This window comes from Ylistrum balloti, unplaced genomic scaffold (genome assembly GCF_031769215.1).
Source record: "Ylistrum balloti isolate Yb309-2 unplaced genomic scaffold, AGI_CSIRO_Ybal_v1 Utg369752, whole genome shotgun sequence".
NCBI classification, from domain to species: Eukaryota; Metazoa; Mollusca; class Bivalvia; order Pectinida; family Pectinidae; genus Ylistrum; species Ylistrum balloti.
The window spans coordinates 942,396-954,747 of record NW_026781955.1 but is presented as its reverse complement, the minus strand read 5'-3'; the positions used below and the strand labels follow the sequence as shown (position 1 = coordinate 954,747).

General features: G+C 38.5%; 1 protein-coding gene across 1 annotated transcript; it reads left to right on the top strand.

Annotated features, from left to right (window-relative positions):
• The first annotated feature begins 2,663 nt into the window (after positions 1-2,663).
• LOC132543313 (hillarin-like) lies at positions 2,664-9,309 on the top strand. The gene is made up of 8 exons (XM_060206802.1): positions 2,664-2,750; positions 3,692-3,820; positions 4,822-5,051; positions 5,490-6,612; positions 7,250-7,415; positions 7,795-8,075; positions 8,679-8,864; positions 9,277-9,309. The coding sequence occupies exons 1-8, from the start codon at positions 2,664-2,666 to the stop codon at positions 9,307-9,309; spliced, it is 2,235 nt and encodes a 744-aa protein (XP_060062785.1).
• Positions 9,310-12,352: the final 3,043 nt, after the last annotated feature.

Genomic DNA, 12,352 nt, shown 5'->3' with positions numbered 1-12,352 from the left:
AAAGTGTTCACACCTCAAACAACAAATCACACCAGTCCCCTACCTTACGAAAGACACTGAAATATTATTGCACAGCATAATACTTCCAAAGTCCGCGACGAAATTCACAGCAGAATCATTAAATAATGCAACATCTTTACAGACGTGCCAGGTAGTACAAGTACTGCCTGCGACAGTAAGTTTACAGACGTGCCAGGTAGTACAAGTACTGCCTGCGACAGTAAGTTTACAGACGTGCCAGGTAGTACAAATACTGCCTGCGACAGTAAGTTTACAGACGTGCCAGTAAGTTTACAGACGTGCCAGGTAGTACAAGTACTGCCTGCGACAGTAAGTTTACAGACGTGCCAGGTAGTACAAATACTGCCTGCGACAGTAAGTTTACAGACGTGCCAGGTAGTACAAATACTGCCTGCGACAGTAAGTTTACAGACGTGCCAGGTAGTACAAATACTGCCTGCGACAGTAAGTTTACAGACGTACCAGGTAGTACAAGTACTGCCTGCGACAGTAAGTTTACAGACGTGCCAGGTAGTACAAGTACTGCCTGCGACAGTAAGTTTACAGACGTACCAGGTAGTACAAATACTGCCTGCGACAGTAAGTTTACAGACGTACCAGGTAGTACAAGTACTGCCTGCGACAGTAAGTTTACGGACGTACCAGGTAGTACAAGTACTGCCTGCGACAGTAAGTTTACAGACGTGCCAGGTAGTACAAGTACTGCCTGCGACAGTAAGTTTACAGACGTGCCAGGTAGTACAAGTACTGCCTGCGACAGTAAGTTTACTGACGTACCAGGTAGTACAAATACTGCCTGCGACAGTAAGTTTACAGACGTACCAGGTAGTACAAATACTGCCTGCGACAGTGAGTTTACAGACGTACCAGGTAGTACAAATACTGCCTGCGACAGTGAGTTTACAGATGTACCAGGTAGTACAAATACTGCCTGCGACAGTAAGTTTACAGATGTACCAGGTAGTACAAGTACTGCCTGCGACAGTAAGTTTACAGATGTACCAGGTAGTACAAATACTGCCTGCGACAGTAGGTTTACAGACGTTCCAGGTAGTACAAGTACTGCCTGCGACAGTGAGTAAGAGCGTTGGTCTACGTAGCCTGAATTGAAGTTCTGATATACCTTGGTTTGACTCTCTCTAACCGTGGCTGTTCGTGCTTTTCGGAAAGCTGAGATACGGTTCAATGAGGTAACCACCAGCTGCAATCAGGAAATTCCGTCTCAAAATGACGCTCGTGGGATGATAGACATAAACAGTTACAACTCTATTTTATAGTGACATCACCTGTTCATTATAGTGACATCACCTGTTCATTATAGTGATATCGCCTATCTATTATAGTAATATCGCCTATTCATTATAGTGATATCACCTGTTCTTTATAGTGACATCACCTGTTCATTATCGTGATATCACCTGTTCTTTATAGTGATATCGCCTGTTTCGCTATGGTGATATCACCTATTCCAACCATAATTCCACCATAATGAGTAGTTCATATTACTAGATTATTAGGTGACAACGCTAATTCATTATGGTCATACCATATATTAAATTGCTTTGCAAATTTTGCACAACGTCTCTTGCGGAATGCACGTATTCACTTTAGGGCGTTATAGAGCCACAACTAAGACTTCTAAGACTTTATTTACGAAAATCAGCGTTCGTGTTTTTCTTTATTGAGTTGTATCAAATACACATTTCTAGGTATTTATATGAATGCAAATAAAGACATTTTCGTATTATTAAAACATGTATAACCAAACTTAGCTTCTCATCTATCCTTGAGGTTTTTAACCCCTCACTAGAATAAGAATTTGTGTCATATTTAAATGTAAACCGCGTTTTCTCTTTATCTAAATTCACTTTAATATATTTCATATGTAGGAACCGTTCTCCAATGATAAGTCATAGAAAATATCTTTTCACGTATGTTAACAATGTAGCTTATTTTGTGGTTTAAAGCCCATATCTGCATGGTTTCGGACATGTAGAGTGTGAATATTCATGAGCGTACCAAGAGCATCAAAAGATATGTACACACATATTTTGTACTGCCTTACACGCGCAATTTGCTGGTTACGACAAGGCATCATTAGAATTTATTGTGACGTCATAGAAGCTTAAACGATTATGACGTCATTACTAGTCTCAATAGATACCGACTGGACCGTCGCGGAAACAAGACTCTGAGAGGTAAGTTGATACAAGTCACTATGCTTTTATTGCCTTGCTACAAAATGTGAAATATCAGTTTTTGAAATTATGAAATAACAGTCATTTTCATCTTAACCAACGTTGTGCTCAACAGAAAGAATTTAACTTTTTTAAGATGCAAGCTAGTTTTGGCGATGCTTTACTTAATTGGGCTCCAAATATCTTAAACAGAATAAAACGAAAAACAAAAGCACAAAAAGCTTCAGCAAAAAACAGAGTACCTCAATTATTGGATTCACGTTCACTGAAGACATTAGTGATGAAGAAAATTCTACGTTGTCCAGCTGCGAAAGGGAAACCGAACTCAAGTCAAGTTAAAGTTAAACGGCTAGTGTTTTGTTCACGGCTTTACAAAATATTTTAAAGTTCCCGTGCATGCTGTCCCAAAATTTCACGACATTTTGAACAATTTCAGATGTTGATATGTCGAGGCATCACCTAGGACAGAAACGGAGCTCCAAACTTCTCCGACAGGCCGTCAGTAAGGAGAGAAGACGTGAGAGTTCACCGGTACGTCTCGTTATCAGTCAGATTTAATTGAGAGTATCTCATTATGTGAATGATATTGGACTATTTTGCAAAAGAAAATCTGTACGGTTTATCTATACCCTCGCGACAAGTGGCCGAGTGTATATAGGAATAACCCCTCCCCTTTACACGTACGCATGTAAGTTCGTGCGTAAAAAATAACCGCTTTACAGGCTGCATCCAATATCATGAAACTCCACACACATGATTACAAACATCAATTATTGTAAGATTTTGACTTCCAACCTTGTATAGTTAAAAACTAGGTCGCTGTTACTATTAATAGAAATCAAAAGAAATTTAAACGCCACCGCTCCACAGGCTGCATTTCTAAAGTGATTAGTACAAAACTCCACACACATGTTCACAAACATCACTCAGTATACTATTTCGATTTCCAACCTTGCGCAGTCAAATGATAGGTCAATGTTTCAATAAATAGAAACTTGCACAATTTTCTCGTCATTGCCCTAAAGGCTCTGCTGCTTCTCCCATTCGTACCCAACTTCACATACGTGTTCACAAAGATCACCTTCATTCGAGTTCAAGTTTTGACTCTCGGTAGTTAAAAAAACTATATGAACTTGTCTATAAAGAAATATTTGACTAAAATTTCGATGTCACCGCTCTACAGACTGCAATTTGACAACCAGGAGATTTCATTTGTGACATCAATAAAACACCAAATGCATTGCAACCCATAAAAAACACTTACCAGCAGCACATCATGTCACCCACGCATCATTCTAGTAATTTTTTAGACCATATCTACACCAGATATGTGATGTTTAAGAACACGTGAAGGTTTCCACTTACTCTTACCATGTCATACAAAATTGAGGCGCGAGGGTATATTTATATCGTACGATGCCTTGTTTCTTAATGGTAATACTACGTTTCATATATTTCCTATACAATTTCAGAACTTCCGACAGGTTTTCCTAGATGTAGATACAGAGCCCGGGTACCCGGGACCAGCGCCTCCCGAGGAAAGAAAGAAAGAATTTTTTGACGTGAAAGATTTCTCTCATGTAGATAATTATGTGCGAAAGGTGGGTATTCATGTTTAGTGATTGCATTATAACATGAGACTCCAGACTGTCACAAAAACGCAATGAAAGGAATGTTCACCGTCATCTTTTATATTGCGTAAACAGAATGTACACATTTCGTGAACTAAAATAGCAATATACGAAGTACGACTTGTAATTTTCAAGACGAATGAAACAGGATCTTAAGAATTTTAAAGTTTGATCTTCAATCTTGATCATAAAAAATTAAGATTACTTGTAGTAATTATACATACCAAATATTATGTTTCAATGCAACATCAAACGTTCTGCCTTATTTACTCATGTAGTCGAGTAAATTTTGTGTTCTGATTAATAGTTCAGTAATAATAAATAACATTTTAATGTAACCCAGGTAAATATTAACAGCGGGTTAAAATCCTGTCGGAACATTTGAATAATGACCTCTGTTACATTAGAAAAGTAGTTTCAATACACAGCTTTGGAGTAGACCTAAACTGATGACAATCCCCCGACTTCAAGACTATTATCGCTAAAGCATTTAAATGCACCTGAAGTCATAAAAGTTTGTTTCTAAGATTAAGGGCAACTTGCATGAGCACAAAACTTTCGTGGATTAAGTATCTAGGCCTAATAGCATAATTAGTAAGTTATATATAAATATGTTTCGTGCTTATCCCAAACTGCATTTTATGCATGTGCAATCGGAGAGAAAATAAAAAGCATGAAAAAATATGAAAACAACGATATCACCTTCCTAAAACAGGTACTGTCCAGGTGGATAATCGAATTTTAATTACCACTCACAGAAGAAATTCTAGTCATCATAGGGTACATTTTGACACATGTAATGTAGCATGGAATTAAATACAACCATCGGACCTCTCTGAAGTCTATTCAAAGAACAGTTTTACCGGTAGAAGCATAACACAACTATTTTATATGCGCGGTCAACGATCATAAAATGATCTTTGATATTTTGAGCTGCAGTATGAGTAATTGCGTGAAAATGACTATTTTAGGCACCACAAGAAACAGGTGAGAGTTATGAAGCTTTGTTGAAGTACTTGATCAATGAATCGGGTTCTGACTTGGAGAGGATCCGCGCTTTATTTTATTGGCTAATCCTACAGAAGGTCCCGATGCTGTTATGTCAGAAGGATATTCCTTCCCCGGATACTCCAGTCGGTTACCTACACCTGGTTCGGGAACGCAAGGGAAGCTATTCCGAAATGTTCACAACTCTTTCCAGGTACGGATAATGTAGATGCTTCAAACAGCACGTGTGACATTGATTTTTTTCAGTCGACTACTCCATGAAGCTTTTCTGCTTGAAAATGATAGCGACAAATGAAGTATGAATATTTTCAGTTCTGTAACAAACGAAATGTAAATGCTTTTGAGCCATTGTTGCGTGTTTTAAATCTTTCCTCCTCATAATGAACACAACAAGTGTCTATTGATCACACATCAGTAGTGGCATCACAAGGCTGAGTTAAAAGTATAGCGTAGAAATTACCATTTCAAAGAGCTCACTTTCGTATATCTCGGCCATTGGGGCAGAACCCAAAGCATTGCTTCCGGAGGATGGGGAGAACTAAATAGTGCCTATGTATAACGTGTGGGCACAACCTGATATGTCATAGTTAAGTTGAAATCCATACATACATATTATTGTGTGCCGTTTCAGAAAAGCTGGTATCCCTTGTGTGACCATACATGGCATAGCAAAAGGTGTGGCTTATGATGTTGGGGAGAAAATCGACCGTATCAGAATGAAGAATTCATGGAATGCTGTTTATTTGGAGGGAGGCTGGCGCTTCGTTCACCCTTACTGGGCCGCTATGTCTGCACAAGGTTACAACACTGGACGCTGGACTGTGGTCGAATGTCCAGAGTTTCACGAGGACTTTTCACCAAAAGGCGGAAGTAAGTCATACATTGTCCATTCTATGGTCAACGAGTTCTTCTTCCTCACGGATCCGGATCAATTCATCACGAAATGTTTTCCGAATGATGAACGCTGGCAATTATTGAGGACGCCATTTACCAAGGAGGCATTTGAAGCCACGCCGTTTTTACAACCATCATTCTACGAACTCGGCCTGAAATTGACCAGTCATAAGAAATGTGTTGTCCAATCACGTTACGGAAAAGTGAAAATCGCGATCGAAATGCCTGAAGATTGCTACGAAAGACTCCAGTTTGCTTACAAATTATATCGTTCACGAGAATGCGAGGATGAAGGCGAGTATGAATATTTCAAACTGGAACGGTTTGTGCTCCAGTACTGTCAGGGCACGACTGCCTTAACAGAGATCCGTTTCCCTCCGGTAGCTACTGGAGCGTATAAACTGGAACTACATTGTAGGGACCCAAAACATCGACTGATCTCGGAGTGGATTTGTGACTTTAAAGTAATCTGCACAAACGGAATGGAGGTTTGCGAGCCTCTTCCAGTTGTACCGTCCATAGGATGGGGTGCAGGGCCGGAACTCGAGCGTCACAACATCGTGGCCCGTACTCACACAGACGGAGTCTATAATGTAGACGAGGATCTAGTCACTGAGGTATGGTTTGAACACGATGATGAAACAGAAATATACACAGAGCTTGTCCATAACTCTTTATCTAAGAGCGAACTTGCCGAATGTCTCTCGCAGACCTTTATAAATGAAGATTCAGAAACTGTTGTCCGCATCAAACCGCCATCAGAAGGAGAATATGCTCTCCAGGTGTTCAGCAAGAAGAAAGATGCTTTAAATCTAGAGAACGTGTACAACGTCCTCCTTCAACGGACTCAAGTCGTGGAGGTAAGTATTTCATTCGGTTCAAATATGTTTGAAAGTTTGGAGATTCGAAAAACACCATCAGCCGAGTGTCTGTTAAACGTGCAATTGGTGGCTAGAACTTTTCATTTATAGTATGTAAGCAATATAACGAGGACAAAATAGTTTCAGAAGAAATGCATAAATTTGTTAATATTACATTGTGCGCAAAATAATAACTTTACATTGAATTGAAAACGTGATGTGCACGTGTGTCAATTGTCTTCCAACGATTCTATAGAGGATCACTACTGCAGACGCGGATAACCTCTTTCGATTGTTATCTGAACAGTCCTCTGGAGTTTTGTTGTTTTTCTGATGTTCACAAAATCTAACATTTCATCGCCTCAAAACTTCTTCAAAATCTGATGCTTCGCAAACACTTGCGTAACGATTAGTTTTCTTTTCTGTTTTATCCTTAGTATAGGTGTTTTAGCTGTTAAAACCTGTGACCGCAATTATCCTTAAAGTGGTTTCGAATAATTTTAATACGTCCGTTCAACAGGACTACTTTATGAAAGTCAAATGATCAGCATCTAACAAATCTTAGGAAATATTCCTTAACGGAAAACAGAGAGAAAGTGAGAATTTTAAATTTTAAATTATTGTCTGACCATAACAGAACGCCAGTATGGCGGAGCTTCGCGAGCAGTTACGAATGGCCACAACAGAAGGCGATACTCGGGGAATGGCTTCACTTTTGGACGAGTGTTCTAAACGAGGTTTGGAGGACAAAGGCGACTTCACGAAGGCTAAGCGAAAATTCCTCCTTAACCGCCTCAATAACGGTAGTTTATTTCATATCAATAATGCAAATTGGATTGAGTTGGAATTTGTCTGAGAGTGCTAAGCATTTGTTTTTGTTCGATATCAACCAACTTTTGGTTATGTAACGCTAGCTGTACATAAAACTTGTCATGCCTGACTTTCCATCACTTTCTTTTGTAAAGTTGGCTGTTTCAACCGTATTCAACTCTTCTAAAATTTGATTGAAAAAAAATACAGAATTTTAATAGAGGATGCACAAAAATGGGAAATGTGATCAAAATGATTTCGATAATGAAACTATATCATGTCAATATTTGCAATATTTGTATTTAAGTGCTTGATAAAGAAAGAATACATCATAATTTTCGCAATACATTAAATCCTCTTTCTCACACACAGAATTAAAGGAGGCCATGGAGTCTAAAGATCTTGAGAAATTAGACACTGCCATGCATAACCTGAGCGAGACGTCCCTCAAGAAAGAACTAGGGTCACTCTTGGAAGACGCCGAGGTTATGCGTATCCGGCTTCGGAAATTGAAAAGATTGCGGAAGGCCGTTTTAGAAATGGACGCCAAGAGCATCTCCGAAATCCGGAGTTATCCGAAACCTCCTGCTGCCGTACACGCGGTGATGGCAGCGACGTTTCTTTTGCTTGGCAGCAAAGAGGCAGATTTACGGGTTAGTTGACAGTAGATATCACGGTTTACATCTTATCAAGTTGTTTCCTGTCGCTTTTGTCGCTTTTTTCTGTGAATTCATTCATATTTTTTGTGCAGAGACATATTTACATATTGTGACCCACCACATCCGATATTTGTGTATATCTGATAAAAGAGATAATGTGGAACTGCATTATGAAACAAACAAGGTAGTCTGACAAACGTCAGTAACAATAACTGTGTACACAAGCATCCAGAGATTTGATATCTTTCTGAACATATGGTATAGTACATAGTGACTATCGACTGCCTTCAAGCCCTGAAGACTTTTTAAAGAAGAATTGTTCATTATTTTCCCTCGCTAAAACCTGGAATTAGACTTATCCGCAAGATCAAAATTGAAGACTCTTTTTCTATTAGAATTTCGAGATTCTAGACAGGGCCAGTAAAATGAATCATGACCTGTTCTGATGTCAAATTTGGATTTTCATGGCTTTAAACATCTCGAAGAATGATTAGTCATTGATGATTATAGTATATATAAAAGTCTTTCTTCCCTCTTGTTTTTTTGTGTATATACACATTCTTACACATGTTATCGTATCGTCTACGTGTCATCTAGAAATGGCCAAAAGTCCAGGGGTTGATTTCCAAGAAAGGAAAAGACGGACTAAAACGCCGAGTGGCGGCGTTTCAAATAAAGAAGCTCCGACCGGCCATTGTGATCCGAGCCAAAGAAATCATCAGCAAGTACGACATGGAGACAGTCCAGATCGCCAGTGCAGGGGCTGCCACTTTCTACCAGTGGGTATGTATCGCTTGCGTTCAAGGAAAATCCAGACTGAATATATATGTAAAATAAATAGTAGTTTCACGATAAGGATTAATAGACACGTCCAGAAGACTTACTCCACTGCTACTGTGAAAACGTACATTTTAGCGGGAGATATATTTTCATATTTTTAGTGAGTACCTTTTATTCACGAATTGATAAGTCCACGAATTATTCTTAAAATTAGTCTTTCTAGATTTCCCGAATTTCTTCTATTCATGCCGATAAAAAGTGCACACAAAATAAGGAGTGCGATGACAGCGTAAATCTAAGTTATATACGGACATTGAATAGGCAGAAACCTTATTGACATTTCCACCAAATTTCCTCTTACATATACTGATGCAAGATTTAAACATCTATTGATACCACATTTTCATAATTTCAGGCCACAACCACCATCCACGACTATGAGACCTGATGGAAAATCCACGGAGAAAATTTCATGGCGAATTATTATTTCTTGTTGAGAAAATGACATTATGGTTAAAATAAAATATTGAGGGATTATTAATTAACAGAGAAACTCATTGTTTTTAGATGTGAATTACAAAATTTTGTATACTTTAATAGTATAATTTTTAGATACATGTAGTGTATTTGCTCGCTGCCATTCCAAATTCCGAGTATAAATAAAGACAGTTACAAAGCCCATTCTTCTCTTGTTGATCGGTTTGTTTCACAGCAACTTGCCAAAAATCAGATGATTTCCTGTGAGCATGGCTATCAGCATATTCAAGTGTTGCTTGTAAAATTGTCACTTAAACCAAGAAATCAAAGTGTGGACACGAAGTAAAAAAATGTCATGTCTGAGTTTTTATATCGGATTATTGCAGTCTTGAGTAAAGTTAAGATTGATGCTTGTGGTTGAAATAGAGAGGTTTCTAGAAGTCCCGTGACCCGAGTCGTGTAAAAGAAATTTTTATTCATAATTATTCTCGGCAGAACGCGTGGGTATTACATATGGGTTCGGTCCGCTCGTATATCCGAGGAGCTTTCAGTGCTACAACATAAAAACTTTTCGGCGAGTCACAACGAAATTTAGTATACATGTCAGGCCCTAGTTGTGCATGTTTCCATCAATGATATTTCATTTTTGAAATATTCTGTTACCACGTAAACAATTTAAGAAATTCAACATTTACTGTTCACAAGATGTTTCAGGCCACAGCTTGACAATCATTTATCAACCATCAATAACAGACTCTGCATCAAAATACTAACTTGCTATAAGGTAGATATACATGTCTGTGTGTATGCTTATACCTACAGCTGGGCGCGGGGGATAATCTCACGCATTGTGGCTCCATATCGAATTATTTATGTCGCTCACGACATTATCCGGACATTATACACCAATGATGTCCACAGTAACGTCCATTTTATATAACTCTTGAGATAGATACATGTGTGTTGAGATCGTGTAACGCACGCCCCTTTTCACCCATCCCCTTGAAATTGAATCTAATCATGAATGACTAAACGCATTTTAACCATTGGAAGCATGGTCATCCTTAGGGGAATGGATAATCATTTCTGGAAATCCTCCTTGGGGGGAATCCAAGAAGGTATAAGGGATTTGATACATTTCTCCCGTAGGAGTAGCAGGACTGTCCAAATTTCGTCAGAAACATCCTTTGATGAAGCGGCTTAATTTGTATGAACGACTGAGGGGTGGGACTCAATAGTGGTCTCGGGACTTACGGGTGGGGCTCAATAGGGACATCGGGACTGACGGGTGGGGCTCAATAGGGACATCGGGACTGACGGGTGGAGTTTAATTATGACCTAGGGACTGATGGATGGGGCTCAATAGGGACATTGGGACTGAGGGGTGGGGCCTCAACAAGAAATCATAAGTAAATCAATATACTGAATAGCGTGCCAGGGGTCGAAATTAACTGTTTTAGGCACTAGCAAACCATTGCTAGTGCCTAAAATTTTCCACAAGCAAAAATGATGAACAAACTAGCAATTTTTTGGTGAATAGGTTTGACTTTTATTTACTGTTATATTGAGTTTTTTCAGGAACTGAGTGATATTGGAAAAGTTATCCAAGGCATTGGATAAGAATGGCTGATTGCTACCTGTATCAACATTTTAAATCTATATAACTTTGAATTTATCAGTTTTCTTTTTTTCATGTATGAGCTACATCTAATCTGACTGTCATATGATCAGATCCATTTATAAATGTAACTGTACCCAAATTTATATTATTTAACAAAATGTTCACATTAACGATCATTTCAATAAATTATTATCAAGACAACTATCTTCCGTGTTCTCGGCAGTCATTGCGCCATACTGTATTAACAACATCGTTACTAGATGATTTGTTGTATCCTAGAATAATATTCAATTCTTTTTCTCGATTTCCGTACCGTTTGTAACGTGGCCGTATATGCACGTTGTTGTGGCGGTGATTTTATATCAGCGGCGTCAGGAGAAACGTTCTCCGATTTCGACGATTTTTTTTTTCAGAAGGGCCAGGCTGTGGCTGTTGACTATTGTCTTGGTCATCGCAAGCACTGTCAGATGCTTTCCTTTTGAAAAAGTTTGTTATCATAGCTGATACGTCGCGTTTCACATGATGAGCAGACAGAAATCGTAGAGTTTTTCCAAGACAACTTTTTATTCGGTTTACACATAACTATCAAGGGAAAAACTGGAGGAATTCCGAATGTATTGATAATCTATGTCACTTTAGTGTTTGTAACCTATTTACTCATTTAAAGGCAGACGGAGAAAGGCATTTTGTGGCAGATGTTTCGTCAAAAATAGTGATTAGGTATAGTTCATTTCCACTAGCAAAATTTTGCTAGTTCATTATTTTCCAGCAAGCAATTACCAGATTTTAGCTGGAATTTTGTTAGTTGTATATAGTTAATTTCGAACCCTGCGTGCTTATTTCTCCATCTGCCTCCATCCCGTGTCAAAACCGGTGTATCAGATATTTGCCATGTAATATTTCCCCATTAAAGAGCAGGAAGAGAAAGTACGATAATGCAACTCTTCCTCATTTAATAATCGTTAGTTCTATATCCATCAGGCATTTTATGACAGAACTTGGAACGTTATATGGTAGGTATTTTGTCTAAATATGGTCCGAGACATCCTACTTGGATATTTGGAACTCAATGGTGTATAAACAGAACCTCTGCGCCCACAGGAGGCAAGGGGACCAAGGATAAAGAATGTTATCTTCAAGGTATCTTTTAAAAAATATTTTTTGTTATTTTTGTCAGAGGATCCTTGATGAAGGAAATTAATTTTTGTAGGAGGGCCACATAACGAAACATTTTTACCTGAAAATCACTTGAAAAACAAGCTGTCCTCCTAAAGCTGGTCTAAAAATGCTGATAGGAGATGTAGAGAAAATATAACAAGTCAACTTGCTTTTTATTTCAAAGTAAATTCTGATGAGACATATTAATTAAGGAATAGCTTTGTACATCCATCTC